The sequence below is a fragment of the Dromiciops gliroides genome, chromosome 2 (assembly GCF_019393635.1).
Source record: "Dromiciops gliroides isolate mDroGli1 chromosome 2, mDroGli1.pri, whole genome shotgun sequence".
Classification (NCBI taxonomy): domain Eukaryota; kingdom Metazoa; phylum Chordata; class Mammalia; order Microbiotheria; family Microbiotheriidae; genus Dromiciops; species Dromiciops gliroides.
Window position 1 is genome coordinate 416860281 of NC_057862.1, and position 18093 is coordinate 416878373.

The 18093-nt window shown below is 36.6% G+C and overlaps 1 protein-coding gene across 3 annotated transcripts in view; it reads right to left on the reverse strand.

The window, feature by feature from the left end:
* Window positions 1-18093, reverse strand: part of RHPN2 (rhophilin Rho GTPase binding protein 2) — an 82675-nt gene that overhangs the window by 21671 nt on the left and 42911 nt on the right. For 2 of the 3 annotated variants that reach the window (XM_043989662.1, XM_043989663.1), the window contains 4 exons: window positions 13911-14039; window positions 11047-11122; window positions 3439-3516; window positions 2694-2818 (listed from right to left, as the gene is read on the reverse strand). In XM_043989662.1, the coding sequence (XP_043845597.1) occupies window positions 2694-2818; window positions 3439-3516; window positions 11047-11122; window positions 13911-14039 (408 nt within the window). Of the gene's footprint in view, window positions 1-2693; window positions 2819-3438; window positions 3517-11046; window positions 11123-13839; window positions 14040-18093 lie in introns of those variants that run through there. The other variant, XM_043989664.1, reaches the window with a different exon arrangement.

Sequence of the window (18093 nt, forward strand, 5' to 3'; positions counted from 1 at the left end):
CCCCCAGTGGAGAGTTTAAAATCAAGTGAAAGTGAGGCCAGGCAGGCTGAGAAGAAGCCCAATCATCCCCCAGGCCACGCTGTAGCTTGAACAGTGTGTCCTGGAATCAGCACCACACTTAAAGAAGGAGTTAAAAGCCAAGAAATAGTAAGCCAGGATGAGAAGGCAGAGAAAGCAGAAGACCATCGAAAACTTCTTTGGGGGAAAGGTAGACCACAATACAACCTCAGAAGAAGAAGATAGTAACAGGGTCAAAGCTCCAACATCCAAAGCTTCCAAAAAAAATATGAACTGGTCTCAGGCCATGGAAGCTCTCAAAAGGGACTTTGAAGAGAAAGTAGGAGAAATAGAAAGATGCAAAGAAAAGGAGGAAAGAATGGAAAGGAAAATGAGAGTGATGCAGGAGAGTCATGAGAAAAAAGTCAACAGTTTGAAAAGCCAAATGGAAAAGGAGATTAAAAAACTGTCTGATGAAAATAACTGCCTAAGAATTAGGATTGAACAAATGGAAGCTAGTAACTTTATGAAAAACCAAGACATAGTAAAGCAAATCCAACTGAATGAAAAAATAGAGGGCAGTGTGAAATATCTTCTGGGAAAAACAGCTGACCTAGAAAATAAATCTAGGAGAGATCATTTGAAAATCATTGGACTACCTGAAAACCATGACCAAAACAAAAGCTTAGACACCATCCTCCAAGAGATTGTGAGGGAAAATTGCCCTGATATTCTAGAAGCAGAAGCTAAAATAGAAATTGAAAGAATCCACCGATAACCTCCTGAAAGAGATCCCAAAAGGAAAACGTCCAGGAATATTACAGCCAAATTCCAGAACTCCCAGGTCAAGGAGAAAATACTGCAAGCAGCTAGAAAAAAGGAATTCAAATACTGTGGAGCTCCAATAAGGATAAAGCAAGATCTAGCAGCTTCTACATTAAAGGACCAAAGGGCATGGAATATGATATTCCAGAGGGCAAAGGAACTGGGACTTCAGCCAAAAATCACATACCCAGCAAAACTCAGTATAATTTTTCAGAGCCAAAAATGGGATTTCAATGAGAAAGAGGTCTTTCAAGCATTTGTGATGAAAAGACCTGAACTGAATAGAAAATTTGACTTTCAAATACAAGATCCTGGAGAAGCATAAAAAGGTAAACAGGAAAGACTTCATGACGGATATTAAAAGATTAAACTATTTACATTCCTACATGAGAAGATAATACTTTAAAATCATATGAGCTATCTCAATAAGAAATTCAGGGGCAGCTGGGTGGTGCAGTGGATGGAGCACCAGCCCTGGACTCAGGAGAACCTGAGTTCAAGTGTGACCTCAGACACTTGACAATTAATAGCTGTGTGACCCTGGGCAAGTCGCTTGGCCCTGGCTGCCTCACCAAAAAACAAAACAAAACAAAAATTCTTCACAAGAAATTCACAGAAGACAGGGCTGAACTGAATATGAAAGGATGATATCTGTAAAACATTTATGTTTTGTTCTTTGTAGGGCAGACAGGGAGGGGTGTCTTATGTCTGGGGCTGGATTTGAGCTTGGGGGGCCTCCTGGGTCCAGGGCTGGTGCTTTGTCCACTGTGCCACCTAGCTAATCCATGATGACATCATTAAAATAGGGTTGAGGTGTAAGAGGATTAAACTGGGGGAGGGAGAAGGGGAGAGATGGTCTGGGGAGAGGTATTTCACATGAAGGAAACAAGAAGAAAGCTTATGGAGGAGAGGAGAAGAGGGGGCAGGAGTTGGGGAGTGAGTGAACCTTAGTATCATCAGAATTGGCTCAAAGAAGGACTAACATACATACTCAAGTAGGTATAGTAATATACTTTTGCCCTGGGTGGGGGGAGGGAGGAAAAGGCAGATTGGGGGAGAGAGCAATAAAAAGCAAAACACTTTCAAGGAAGATGAAGATGTTCTGCATTACTGCACCAGTATGACATATTGAATTGCTTGATCTCATAGGGAGGGTTGAGGAGGGAGGGAGGAAGAAAAATTTAGAACACAGAATTAGCTCAGGGACCCTGATCTCATTGGAGTGGGCTCATGGAGCGTAGCTTTCCTACCCAATTGGGAGGAGCAATCTATTTAACCCTGCAGGAAAATAGGAGGAGAAGAGGACAAGGAAGGAAGGGTGAAAAAAGGGAGTGCAGAGCGAGGGAGAGGATAGTCAGAAGTAAGGCACCTCTGAGGAGGAATAAGTAAAAAGAAGATAGAGTAAAAAAAAAAATGTCTAAAAGATTGCATGCTAATACTCATAAAAAATTGGCTATCCAAATTCATTGTCTGGTCAAATCTATATTTCTTATTCATCAGCATATGTCCTAGGAATTAGGAAAAGGCATTGTCATTAAAACCACCTGTCAATCCTAGAATAAGAATTCTTCTTTCCAGTGACACAATTTTCCCTAATTATAATAGGAAGATTGAAACTACTCTAGTTCTACTCTACAAATAATTTATGATGTACAAATAAACAATGATTGTTAAATGTCTTAAGTTCTTTGGGATCTGCTATGTAAACATTCAGTAGTCTATACCTCTTTAGCTATCTTACATAAGCTCAACAAGTAGAAAAGACACTTGCTATTAAAATGACAAGAGCAATGAATCAAAATCAGAAGTAGTTGACATAAATAAGAATAGGAAAATATTCATTAAAGTGGGAAAAAACCCCAACAACCTACCATGTAAATAAAATTCCCATGTGCCTAGTGGGTAGAAAGAATCTGTTTTCAACAAAGCCAAGCTGAATGAAGTATGTCATTAACAGTTCAATACCAGCTTCATCTCGGCTAGGTGTGCGGCAAGCCTGAAGATATTTAGAAAAGAAACATTGAATAAAGGTAAACAACCCACTACTAGTATCAGCTAACTGATCTAACACATAAAATCAATTCAAAGAATATTGTTCCTACAACTTCCCCACACCCACCCCAAGTATGCCTCTCATAATTATTAGTGTGATATTTACCTTAACAAAAGTTGGTGGTTCCTGCAATTTGTTTTTCACTGTGGCATTGTGAAATGAAAACAACACACTTACAGGTAAATAGAATACAATAGGGACATCAGCTAGACCTGTGATATCATTACAGTGAATTGGGAGAAAACTCCAAATGCAGATTGGCACCTTCTTTGTAACTTATAGTCTTAGAGTTATCTAAAATACTAGAGTTAAGTGACATACCTAGCTTCATGAAGCCAGTATGCATCAGAAAGGAATCTAACACTTCCATTCTCTAATAAATGAGATAATATTTGTACAATGCTTTGCAAATCTTAAAGCACTATATTAATGCTACTTATTATGGTTATTATTATTACTACTTTATCCATTATGCCATGCTACCTCAGAGGCAATATCAAAACATACTATGAAGATGATAATGCAAACCTAGTGACTATGTTGAATCCAAGATGGAAACTTACTTGTCTTAGATCCATAAGATCTGCAATTTCATCTTCATATAAAGAACTATCTTCACTGTAATGTTCCAGGATAAAATCCTTTAAAGAAAATGACAAACAGAAAACTTCAAAATGTGATTTGAAAAACAATTCTGTGACATATGTATTAATAGCCTATGTAACAATAATCATAAGTGATCACAGATCTACTAACATTTGTACATTTGTTACTTGACCAGCTTTTTAAGGGCTCAGCAATGGGTTCAATCCTATAAAGGATTTTATAGGAACACTTAAAGTATGTTTCTTGGAGAGGCAAAAGAATTGGTGGAATTAGTTTGACCATAGGCCCCAAAAGCAAAACAAAAACAAACAAAAACCCAACAATAATATTTCATGGGATATCATTCTTTATATTTCAGTATTCACAAGAAGTATTTGCAAAAAGACCACTGTGAAAATAACTGCAGCTTATGCACCAACACCAGTTGCACAGGATGAAGAAATAAGAGAAGCCACTATTAAAAACTCAATAATATTCTCCAAATTATATCAATGTATACCTTGATATTTGGCTACTTCAATACAAAGGTGTAAATAGGTAAGAAATGCATTTGCAAGCACGGTTCACAAAGAAGAAACACAAGGTCAAAAGCTTGCAAACTACACAAAATAAACATTTTCTTTGCAAAAGACTCAGTAGATGTTGGACATGGCAAGAACCAAATAACTTCGCAAAAATACAAAATGTATTATATTTGTATGAAGAGGAAAAGGTGAATTACTTATGTGGGAAGCATCTTTCCTGAATAAAACATCTGTGTCAAAACAACCAGTTATCAGACCAAACATCCAAATAGTAAAAGCTAAGCATAATAATAATGCAGAGTTTATATTTAATCCTAGAAGTAATAGAGAATCACAGGGGTTTATTGACTAAGAGAGTGAAAAATCATACCTGCACTTTAGGACAACTGGTGGTGGTAGTAGTGGTAGCAGTAGTGACAGTGGGTAAGAACTCATCATTTGATAATAATTGCTAGGAAAATTAGAAAGTAGCTTGGCAAAAACTAGGCATAGACCAACATCTAACACTGTATACCAAGATAAGGTCACAATGGGCACATAATTCAGACATAAAAGGTGATATCATAAGCAAATTAGAAGAGCACAGAAAAATTCACTTTTCAGATATATGGATAAGGAAAGAGTTTATGACCAAACAAGAGATAGACAGGATTGCAGGAGGTTAAATGGATACTTTTAATTACATAAAATTAAAAAGGTTTTGCAACAACAAAACCAATGCAGCCAAAATTAGAAAGAAAGCAGGAAACTGGGGTGGAGGGGGATTAGAGCAAGTTTCTCTCATAAAAATCTCATTTCTCAAATATATAGGAAACTGTAGCAAATTTATAAAAAATAAGAGTCATAATTCATAGTTCAAATCCAGCCTCAGACACTTGACACTTACTAGCTGTGTGACCCTGGGCAAGTCACTTTAACTCCAATTGCCTCACCAAAAAACAACAACAACTCTGATATACCACTTCACATCTATCATATTGTCTTACATGACAGAAAAGGAAAATGACAAATGGTGGAAGGGGTGTGAGGAAAAATGCACCACTGGTAGAGTTGTAAACTGGTCCAACCATTCTGGAGAACAACTATACTTAAAGGGCTATAATGCACATACCCTTTGACCCAGCAATACTACTACTAGGCTTGTATCCCAAAGAAATCAAAGAAAAAGGGGAAAAAACCCCACATGTACAAAAACATTTATAGCAGTTCTTTCTGTGGTGGCAAAGGATTGGAAATTGAGAAGATGCCCATCACTTGGGGAATGGCTGAACAAGTTATGGGATGTGATTATGATGGGATACTACTGAGGAAAAAAAAAGAGATGGTTTTAGAAAAACCTAGGAAGGCTTGTATTAACTGATGAGCAAAGTGAGCAGAATCAGGACAATGTTGTACACAATTACAGCATTATTGGAATGATGATCAACCTTGAAAGATTTAGCTACTCTAAACAATCCAGTGACCCAAGACAATTCCAAAGGACTCATGGCTCTCTCCAGAGAGAGAACTGATGAACTCTTAAGTACAGAACAAATCATACTTTTTTTACTTTTTTACTTTTCTTGTTTTTTGCAACATGGTTAATATGGAAATGTTTTGCATGACTTCACATGTATAATTAGTATCTTATTGTTTACCTTCCCATTGGGTGCATGACAGACTAGAGGGAAGAATTTAGAATTCAAAATGTTTAAAAATTAATGTAAAAAAAAGTATAATTTTGAAAGAAAGAAACTTTAGGGAATTTCTATTACTTCTTTGATAAAATACAATATCTTCTGCTAGGCATTTAGAGTCTTGTAAAATTATCTGCAGCCTATTTTCTAAGCTGATTATTCATTGTTCCCTTTTACACACACTATTCCAAATTAGCCTATTTGCTGTTCCCATAAACAATATTCCATCACTCGTCCCCATTCCTTTGTACAGGCATCCCCCATTCCTTGAATGTACTTCCTCCTTACCTCTGCCTCTTGGAACCCTTTGAAGCTCAGCTCAAATGCCACCCCCTACAAGAAGCCTTTCCTGATCTCCCCAGTTGTTAATATTCAGACCACCACTACCCTCCAAAATTGGTTTGTACTTATTTTGCTCATATTTCATATTTCCACTTCTGTATATATGGTCTCTCCCCAGTAGAATGTCAGCAGCTTTTCATCTCTTTATCCCACTGGACTTGGTACATGACAGTTATTTAATAAATGCTTGTTGAGTTGTACTGAAGTTCCTATGTTAAAATATAATCAAATTTGGTTTTGTGATGTTATCAGGTATTTCCCGTGTCCAGTGACTTTCTTCTTAAAGAAAATAATTCATAAAATATTGACCTAAGGTTTCTGCAGAGTCTACAAACCTGTGGCCTGTTTGTTTGTTTGTTTGTTTGTTTGTTTGTTTGGGGGGGGGTGGCAAAGAGGATTAAGTGATTTGCCCAGGGTCACACAGCTAGTAAGTAAGTGTCAAGTGTCCAAAGCCGAATTTGAACTCAGGTCCTCCTGAATCCAGGGCCGTGCTTAATCCACTGTGCCACCTAGCTGCTCCCAAGCCTGTTTGTTTCTTACTCATGAACTATTTTTCACTGTCCTCCCCTATGGCCACGTGTATGTTGAAGTTAACAATTATAAAAGTTTATGATGATATAATTTGAAGGGTTTGGGGTAGGATTTCTCTACCAACATTCCCCCAAACAGATGTTGGTACATAAGATATAATTATCTTTATGGTAGGGTCTTTTTAAAAATGATTTTCATTAGCACTGTGATGAAAGATGACCAGGTGTCTCAAGAAATAGTATTTCTTCACTTCCTCTTTAAGTCACTGGCTTGGAAGCAAAGAGGCCTCTCTATGGATAAGGCCATGGAGCTATAGGGGATATACACAATAGTGGTAGTAGTAGCAGCAGCAGCAGCTTTTGGCAGCTTTGGAGGTGTGGTGCTCACCAGCAACAGAGAAAGATAGATGCACCCAAGAGGTGTGCTGGAGCCCATTCAACTGACTTGAGAGAACCAAATGTTAAATTTTCAGTGAAAAAAAAAATCAGCAATATTGGAAATCAGCAAATGCTACAAATCAGGTCTTGATTCATTGTTTTGTAGATTGTCTAGACTTAAGAAAGTATTAATCATGCAGACTAAACTTAAAAGTGTGTCATATGTACATTTTTGTGGGGAGAGAAAGTAATACCCACCCCTGGATGTACTTTACAGAAGCAGTGACAGCAGCATATAGGTGGATCAGATGATGATGGGAATATTGAACCTACACTTCCTATAAGACCAAAGATCAGAGGTCACCCACACCAATCAGACTGGGCTTCCCCATGTATGTTGTGAATTTGTAAATTGCTACTCGATTTATGTCTGAGTACTAGTTTTCTATTTAATTTTTTTTTTAAAAACTTTTGGGGGGCAACTAGGTAGCACAGTAGATAAAGCACCAGCCCTGGATTCAGGAGGACCTCAGTTCAAATCCGACCTCAGACACTTGACACTTATTAGCTGTGTGACCCTGGGCAAGTCACTTAACCCTCATTGCCCTGCCCCCCCCCCAATTTTTTTTTCAAAACAGAGAGATAAATGCTTCTTGTTGCCTTTAGATTCCTGATAACACCAGTTTCTTTGCTTGCCTTTCAAGGATAACCTGTGAACCATCCTTCCACTTAACTGAAACTTTTTGTCTTCTGACTTCATGTATGGTGAAAATTTCAGTTTCTCCAGTAGTATATCTGCTTATCGTTGACTGAACAACAATCTCATATTTAAAGTACAAATAACGAAGACAATGTTAACAGGCTATTTTTTTTGTTTGTTTTGTTTTTGTTTTGTTTTTTGTGAGGCAGTTGGGGTTAAGTGACTTGCCCAGGGTCACACAGCTAGTAAGTGTCAAGTGTCTGAGCTTGGTTTTGAACTCAGGTCCTCCTGAATCTCGGGCCAGTGCTCTATCCACTGTGCCACCTAGCTGCCCCAGACTATTTTTTTTAAAAAGCCATATGATTCTTAGAAGCTTTTGCCCCCTTTTGTTCTACCTTCCTACTCTGACTGCAGAAATACCAAGATGACTACAAAGAACTAAATGCTGTTTTGTATTTTTCTTAGTTTCATGGATTTCCATGACCAAAAAAAATTCATTACTGGATTCTAAATTATTGGTGATTAGTCCCTCCTTTTAAAATGGTCCTTGGAAAGCAGAAAGTATGTTTTAAGCATGAAAGAACCTGCCAGAGCTTACACTCCACAGGCACAGCCTCTGAGAACCACCAATTCTTTGTCACAATGAAGTTAAGTGACTTACCCATGCTCTCACTGCTAATAAGTCTGAGAAGAAGGACCTGAACCCTAATCTTTCTGATTTCAAGTTCAGCATTCTATCCATTACATCACACAGCCTTTTGATTCCTACAATAGATAGCTTATCTAACTCAGTATGTTCCCTCCAATAATGTAAATCACAATTTATCTATACCTGTTACTTCCTGGATGAATCTTGTCCACAGAAGAAGTAAAATATAAGTGTGACTTGTAACTTTACTGACCATGAAGTATAATATTGAGCCTCAGAGTCATCAAATGACGTGATTTACCTAGATTTAGCCAGAGAGTCCATGGTTCAATTTTTGTGAAACATATATTCTCAGATAAAAATAAAGAAAAAAACTTAAAAGCTTTTTCACTTTTTCTGATTTCTGGGTAATTGATAACCATTGTCATTACATTCTAAAGCAATTTGGTTGAAAAGCTCAGTCCAAGAGCTTAAACTGATCAAATAGCAAAGGCATACTACAACTGATTTTTTTTCAAACTTGCTTTTAATTTAGAAATCCCTATGTTTTATATCTTGTTCTATAAGGCTGCCCATAAAGTTTACATGTGTTCTCTAATATATTCACCGATGAACATGCTAATCTTATGAACCTTTTGTCAAGGACCATTGTGAGGAGAAAAACTGCAAAAAAAAAAATTATCATAGTATCTAATGTTTTACAAAGTTAACCTGGATTTTATCTGCCAGTTCTATTGACTTTGAACAGGATGTATCTAAAGCCTCATATAACCCTTTGAAAATGCCAATTGAAAGCTGCTAATGTTAAATTGTGCCCATAAATCCAATAGTAGTATAATCCTGGGTCTTGAAATAGTATCAATTTCCACAAGTCAACTCCAAAACAAACCTATAATTTATATAAAGCTGAGAATAGATTTTTAAGATTGCAGCATGGGAAAACTTACACAAAGTACTTCATGCTCTCACCTAGAGAAGTTCTGTGTTTAATAAGTGGAATTCTATTTTACCACCTAAGTCACTTGCAAAAAACAAAGAATCAAAAAGGTTTTATTCAACAAAATACATGTTAAAATTGGAAAGTGGTATATATTATCAGTCACAATCACTATTGACCAGTTTTATTTAAAATGTTGTGGTTAACTTTCTATTTGAGGAGGGTTTGTCAGAAAGTGGCTGTTGAGTTGTTTTCAGTCATCCCAACTCTTCACGACCCCATTTGGGCTTTTTTTGGCAAAGATACTAGAGTGGTTTGTCATTTCCTTCTCTGGCCCATTTTACAAATGAGGAAACTGAGTTGCCTCAGGTAAGTGACAGGGTTAAAACTTGCCCAGGGTCACATAGCTAGTTAAGTATCAGAGGCAAAATTTGAACTCAAGATGTCTTCCAATTCTAGGCCCAGCACTTTATCTACTGTGCCGTCTAGTTCCCTCAGGATGTACCTACTTTACCCTAATAAAATACATTAAAATTTTAAATGTTAAAACTTTTAAAATAATAAATATAAGGAACTAAGTCTTTCAAAGTTAAAATGTGCTCAAATATCCTACTGTACAGGTGCTAAAATGCAATAATTATAATTTTAGTTTTTAGTTTTAAAAGTGTTTCTTTTCAATCTAATCTTGTATCAACCAGAAGGAAAAAACAACTATTATCTAAAGCATTTTTTTCCACTTTGATAAGATTCCATTTGTTCCAAATTCTTCTGGGTCTGATATTTTACTTCAAATACTCATCAGACTTTAAATACGAGATAAATTGAGAAAGATAAGCACGAAATCAAATTTTCTTAAGTCTGAATGTGTTCCCTGAAATCTAGATTTGCTCTAACTCCAAATCACAGACTGGGTCAAGCTGGGGAATTAAAAATGTGGACTAAAGAAGACATTCAAGAAGAAATAGTGGCAAGGCTGACTTTAATTGCTAGTAAAAGAACAGTCAGATGTAGCTGGTAAAGAGAACACAGACTGCTTTGGAATCAGGAAGATCTGGGTTCAAGTTCTACTTGACATTGTCTCATTTTAGTGCACCAGAAAGCTAAGAAAAAGTCATTCAGCTTGGTGTAGAGAGATTTTCCACACTTTAGGGAGTTTTCCCACATTGATTGATAAAATCACAAATCCAAACTTTACCTCATCCTGTCCAGATCATCCCTCTAAAATCCAAAGAAATAAAAGAGCAGGAACATAGACATTTAAAAGAAAGAGAGAGGGAGAGAGAAAGAAAGAATAAAATATTTTTTTTAAAAAGAAAGAATAATGAAGCCCTAGTTTCTTTACATAAATGAACAGGAAACTTTTTTTTCATAAGCATCTTGAGTTCAGTCTTTGTCCAAAGAGACTCTTTAAAACAATCCACGTTTTCAGTTATGGAAGTTATGAACGAGATACCACAGTACATTCTTCTTACTCTCCTCAAAATCATTTTTAAATTGTAAAATGCTTTGACCAACAACCTCTTTTTAACCTAAAAGTTTATGGATATGGACCATAATATCCTGGGTATTACCATCTGGATTTCTATAAGCTGATCTGAAGTGAGAGCATTGGTTAAAAGAAGAATATGATAATAACATATACAATTCTCAGCTGAGTTTACATGGCAAAATAGGTGAGATTGGTCTAACAGTTAAATTTAATCATTTTTCAGTCAGTTATAGCAAAGGTAATACATACAACATGTTCTGACTTTCATTGCTAGTTCTATATTTATGTTTTAAATAATGAATCTCATTTCTATTCACATCTCTCAAGTTTAGAGATTTACCTTAAGAAGGACTGACAAGTCAACCTCTTTGGTTTCTTTTAGGCCAAGGGGAATCAGGGGAATTGTAAATGTCTCCCTGTAAAAAAACAACAACATAGCAAAGCCACATAAATATGTGCAGCCAGGGTACTCTACCATGAAGATCCAATTATCAATGCCAATACCTTATATAGTATATGGTAAAAAGCAACTGCAGGAGTAATGATTTTTTAAAAAATCTACCTTTTACAAATTCCCTAGGAATGTATACCAATTCCCCAAAGCATTTCCCCATCTTTCACAATTAAGCTATATCCCTCTTCTCTCCTTTTGCTTTTCATATTGTAGCATTCACTCTATGGGATATCCCCTGTTTATACTTGCAGGTTGGGTCCCCCCAAAAGAGGCCACTACCTCAAGTTCCAAGATACTCTACAGGTCACCATTCTTAAAATACAGGTCAAGAATCTCCTACAGCCAGTCTATGGTATTCTCCTGCCTCAACCCTGTTAGCTGTCTCCAGAGCTAGCAACTTTAGCTTTTCACAGACCTTTAGAGGCATAACCTGGAGTCCTTTCACTTTCTTGTACCACTGTCTGAATCCCTACAGCTCCATGGCCCTGCCTTAGAGAGCTAGGGGAGATGTTTTATAATACACCACTTTAATTTTTAATGACTTCTCCCAGAGAATCGGTGGGTAAGCAGAGAGGAAAGTATGCCCTTTATTTGAGGGGAAGGGGAGAGGGTTATCATTGTACTTTGGGCTTTCCTACACCAGCTCAGTAAATACCCTTTTGTAAATGCTAATTAATGTTAACTGATTAATTAATATTAGAGAGATGTTAACTGGTTAAGTGATATTGGTAGGAGTATGCCACGTGGAGACTTAGTAGGCTACAGTTAGGAGGACAGGCATCCATAAGTTTACCCTGCATAGTAGCAGCGTCCCCTGGAAAGTGGACAACTCCAGAATGGTTGTTGCATAGAGAATAAGGCAAGGTTACTAGACTTGTAGCCCAGTGGAATGAAATAAACATGATAAACCTAAATTCCAGAAAGTCAAAGGCCTTCAGTTCAAAGATCCCTTCAGTCCTATTACTTAGTGACCTGGCCCTTCCCTTCCCTCTAGCCAAAATTATTTTGGTTTTATTTTGAATGCATCCTTTATTTACTTATCTGTGAATATTCTGTACTCTCTAGTAAAATGTAAGATTTCTGAAGTCAAGGATTTGTTTCCTTAAAAAAAAAATAGTTTAATTTATAGGGTAGTTCACTTCTATAAAATGAGGAGTTTAGGTTATATCTTTAAGGTCCTCTGCCACTCTAAATCTTATAATTCTATGACCTGTACCTCTAAGTAGAACACTTCTTGCCACTAGAGCTTTTCAGAATGCAAAATTTGAGCATTCGTCTTTTTCTCTACCTAATTATTTAGTATTATATTTATTTTATTTATTAAATACTTTTTTGATAAATTACAAAAGCATGCCACTTAAACAATCTTTTCAGTGAAATTTGTGCATCCATAACTTTTTGTTTTATTTATTTATTTGTTTTTAAAACTAGGTTTCCTGATGAGCAGGCAGATTTCAGAGAAACCTGGAAGGACTTACATGAACTGATGCTGAGTGAGATGAGCAGAAAGAACCAGGAGAACATTGTACACAGTATCAACAACATTGTGTTTTGATCAACTGTGATAGACTTGACTCTTCTCAGCAATACAATGGTCCAAGATAGTTCCAAAGGACTCATGATGGAAAAGGCTCTCCAAATCCAGAAAAAAAGAACTATGGAATCTAGATGCAGACTGAACCATACTATTTCTACTCTTTTTGTTTCTCTTTTTTGAGGTTTCTCCCTTTTGCTCTGATTCTTCTTTCAAAGCACAACTAATGCAGAAATATGTTTAATACGATTGTACATATATAACTTACAGCAGATTGCTTGCTATCTTGGGGAGGGGACTAGATCTGGAACTAGAAATCTTATAAAAACAAATGTTGAAAACTATCTCTACATGTAACTAGAAAATAATAAAATACTTTTATGATTTCAAAACAAAACAAAAAACTAGGTTTCCTCATCTTGCTTGGACTAGAAACATAAGGGCCACTTATAGACCTGATCCCACTAGTACATCAGCATGAGAGTGTAGGGACTCACCACATTAATGCTAAATTGAGTGGGGACACACCCATAGGCAGAGCCCACTGCAGCTCACAATTCCCAGGCTCCAGAGCCAAGGTGAGGCCCCCAACAGTAGGACTATGCCACCCACCCAGACATTCATAACCTTTTAGCAGAATTTTCCCATCAACATATTTTTATGAACTTTTTTCTTTTGCATTCAATTGCTAGAAAGAGTTGTGGGCTGTATAAGGCTACAAACAACAGTAATTACATCCTTGTGTTTGACAAACCAGTTTTCTCAATACTGTCAGCCATCCTATTTCAGGCTAGAGAACTTTTACTGCACACAGTTATGAAGAATAACCTCTTGTGCTTCAGTCATGGGAGCCAAACTCTTAACAACAGGATGAAGAGAGGTTTTCTGACACTAGACATTGGCACAAAGCTCTTCCTGTTAAGATGTGCAACATATGAGCTCAGAACAAATGTCTTTTTGTTAAATACTGGATTCACTTTAGCACACACTCAACAGGTTCATCTTTTTAATTCTGACAACCTGTTCAAACCACATCTTCCAGCGATTTATAATTAATTTGTTTCTCAAAGCTATGTTTGTCAGGCTTTGTATCAACAATCTAAATATAACATCTTTTCCTCTTATTGTACACTTTGTATACTCACATTTTGTGCAATAGCGTTAAAGGAACTCAAATTCCAGTTTACTGGTTGGAAGTAACAATACTTTCACTTACTCCGTGTTCTGGTAAACTTCCACTGAGATGTTAAGTCCTTCTAATTCCTCCTTTAAGATCTGCAGATCTGAATTTACATAACTAAGTTCCAAGAGAACCTGGTCTCGAACTTTGTTGTTTGTGGTTGCTCTGGAAAAAAAAAATAGAAAAGGAGAATAGGGGGAAAAATGGAACTAGTGAATTTCCAAGATTGCACTGGGAACAGACTTTACATTGTAGGGGAGCTTTGTTTAGTCCCTGAACTGGCATGCTCAGAATTTTAAAGATATTTTTAAATAAGATGGTAGAACTCTCAGGTTTCTCAAGCAATAAACTGCCAAGATGTACCTAGTGAAGTTATCCAATAAAGCATCTTGCAGGTTTAATCACAGCCAAATAAGAGAACAAATGAAAACAAAGAATTAATAGAGTGTAGACTGAAACTTGACATATTTTAGGGATGTGAAGGACCAGCTAGTAAATACTTTATCTGCTTGCCAAACAGATCTATGGTGACCAAGGGCACACTAGTTTAAAATATAAACTAATGTGTTAAATCTTGCAGGGAAGGATTATAGGATAATATGAACAGTATTACCTCCTTAAAACAACCAAAAAGGGGAAAAAAAGATTTAAAGAAAATCTGACAATAGTCTCAACTAAGCAAAGTCATCCCTAAAGCATTTAAGAATGAAACTGAAAAAGACAACACAAAAAAATAGAAAAGAGCTTCCTTTTTTTTCCTTTTAAAATAACAAACTCATTTCAGTATCAAAGAGAGTGGAGCTATTCCATTTGGACTCTAACATCATAATTATGGATGTGCTCTACAAGGAAGTAAAAATGCCACTGAAAAGAAAAATATGTAAAGACAAGCTAGACTAGATCATGAGCTATACAAAGGTCTATACTGAAGGTGACACAATTTTGAGAACACTGAAGGACTGATTTTCAGGATATCTTAAATAGCGGAAGATACTAAAAGACTACGGAAAGTATCTCAGACCTTACTATTATTACACCCATCCCCTGCCAAATACAATTAAAAGAATATCAGTAGGGGCAGCTAGGTGGCACAATGGATAGAGCACCGGCCCTGGAGTCAGGAGTACCTGAGTTCAAATCTGGCCTCAGACACTTAACACTTACTAGCTGTGTGACCCTGGGCAAGTCACTTAACCCCAATTGCCTCACTTAAAAAAAAAAAAAGAATATCGGTAATTATCAATTCATGTCCCCACTGTCCTCTCATTACAAAATTTTTATGGGAAAAACCTATACATGCACATTCTTAGAGGTATGAGAAAGGAAAAGAAATTTTCACAAATATTACATAATAGAACATATTTTTACAGTCACACATTTAACTGAAAGTTGTATTGAACATAAGATCCTACTGTGCTTGTTATTTGTCCTTCATTCTCAAAGAGGACCATGACAGGGTGATGTCATGACTTGTACTGAATTGAATTTTTAATTGAGAGAGGGCTGTGCAAGGTCACCAACCTCACTCTCTCCTCCAGAGCCATCTGGGTCCAGTGGCAAGATATACATCAGGATGACTAAAGATGGCCCCAGATGTTTAAGGCAATTGGGGTTAAATGACTTGCCCAGGGTCACACAATTAGTAAGTGTCTGAGGCCAAATTTGAACTCAGGTCCTCCTAGCTCCAAAGCTGGTGTTCTGTCTACTGAGCCATGTAGATGCCTCGAAATGGAAGATAGAAGCATATCCTATTTTCAGTTATTGTGGGGTGTGGGCTTTTTGTTGTTGTTTTCTCTTTCTTGTGTTTTTTCCCTTTTGTTCTGATTCTTCTTTCATAACATGACTAATGTGGAAATATGTTTAACATTGTACATATATATATATATGTTTAACATTGTACATATATAACCTATATCAGATGGCTTGCTGTCTTGGGGGAGGGAAGAGAGAGAGGGAAAAAAATTTGGAACTCAAAATCTTACAAAAATGAATGTTGAAAACCATCTTTTACATGTAATTGGAAAAAAATACTATTAAGTAGTGGGGGAAGCCTTCAGGATTTGGGGTGTAGTAGATTTAAAAGATGATGTATATAACAATTGAACAACAATAGGAAAGTATGAGTAGTTTGCATTGCTGGGAAGATGGAATCACATATCCATCAAAGTAGCAAAATAAGCCAGTAAAAAGTTAGATAATTCTTTATAAAACAGTGGCTCCCTGTAATTTTCAATTAATAGTAATAAATGGCCAACATTTATATAATGCTTTAAGGTTTGCAAATCATTCTACAAATATCATCTCACTTGATAGTCACAGCAACCCTGTGAGTCAGGTGCTATTATCATCCCAATTTTGCTGATGAGAAAATAGGCTGAGAGAGGCTAAAAGACTTGCCCAAATTTTCACAACTTAGAAGTGTCTGAGGCAGAATTTGAATTCATGTCTTACTGATTCCAAGTCCAGTATTCCATCCACTATGCCAATAAGGTACTCCATAAATTTTCTACTACTTTCCTTCCAATACTGACTGCATGATGCATGAGCATATTTAAGGCTTTCTCCCACTTTTTTATAATTATCTTAATTAAGTTACAGATGAGTTGTTGATCTGCATTGTGAGAGGGAATTTCTACTGATAATGGAAATTCCCTCCACTGGGAAAAAGTAGGGGAAATAATAAATGTTTAAATAATTGTAGGGGGCAGCTAGGTGGCACAGTGGATAAAGCACCAGCCCTGGATTCAGGAGGACCTGAGTTCAAATCCAGCCTCAAACACTGGGCACTTACTAGCTGTGTGACCCTGGGCAAGTCACTTAACCCTCATTGCCCTGCCCCCCCCCCAAATTAATTGTACACTATACTATATACATTGATAAAAGCAGAAGTACAGAGCATAAAAACAAAAGACCCAGGGGGCGGCTAGGTGGCGCAGTGGATAAAGCACCGGCCCTGGATTCAGGAGTTCCTGAGTTCAAATCCGGCCTCAGACACTTGACACTTACTAGCTGTGTGACCTTGGGCAAGTCACTTAACCCCCATCGCCCCACAAAAACAAACAAACAAACAAAAAAAAACAAAAGACCCATTTTGTTTTGCCATAACGCCTCTTCTTTAATATTTAAGATTTTCAATATTTCAATGAGCTTTCTATTTACATGTTTTAAACTTTCATGTGGATTAATAGCTGTAAAAAGCAAAAGAATCACTTTCAGAAAGTTTATATCTAGAATCACCATACACTCATTGAAATAATGCTCATATTCAGATGCAAGGATATGCAACTGATCATACTTCAGTAGGGCATGAATTCTGAATTTTTTCCAGTAGTGGAAATAGATTTGCACCAATAACTGTAAAAATACAGCACTTCAAAACTCGCAAAACATTTTACACACATTAAATTCTCACAACTCTGTGATATATCATATTATTCTCCTCATTTTACACTTGAGGAAAATAAACCTTAGAGAAGCTAAACAACTTAAGTATTGATCACACTGTTCTTAAGTATCAGAGGCAACTATTTTGGGGGGAAAGATTCTTTTTGCAGGGCAATGAGGGTTGAGTGACTTGCCCAGGGTCACACAGCTAGTAACTGTCAAGTATCTGAGACAGGATTTGAACTGCAGTCCTCTTGAATCCAGGGCCAGTGCTTTATCCACTGCACCACGGGCAACTATTTTAATCCAAGTCTTCTTGACTTCCAGACCAATATTCTAAATAGAATTGTCCCACTCTGCTCTCTATACTTTCTCAAATTATTCATTTTTATCAGAAGACACATTATTTTCAAGATGACTGACTAAAATTACGGATGCTAACTGGCAAGAGAAAAATCATTATGAAATAAAGCAAAACCAAATTGGTTCATGTGGGAGATCAACTCCATAGTTCAGGGATCCCTCTAGCTAAGTGACCCTGGGCAAGTCACTTAACCCCAATTGCCTCACAAAAAAAAAAAAAAAAAAAGAGTTCTGGGATCCCGTTGATCACTAATTATCCTAGCTAGGTCTCTCTCTCTCTCTAATATGAATTGTCCCAAGTAAAAGACACAATTCTATTTCTTGCACAGTCTAATTTATTTGATCTATCACAAAAGACAATACTATATACTGCAGAATGTTAATGATTTTTTTTTCTGGAAATATAATTTGTAGAATTTGGATTTTCAGAATTGTTTATTGAGTCAAAAATTTTAGCAATAAAAAGTTTTTC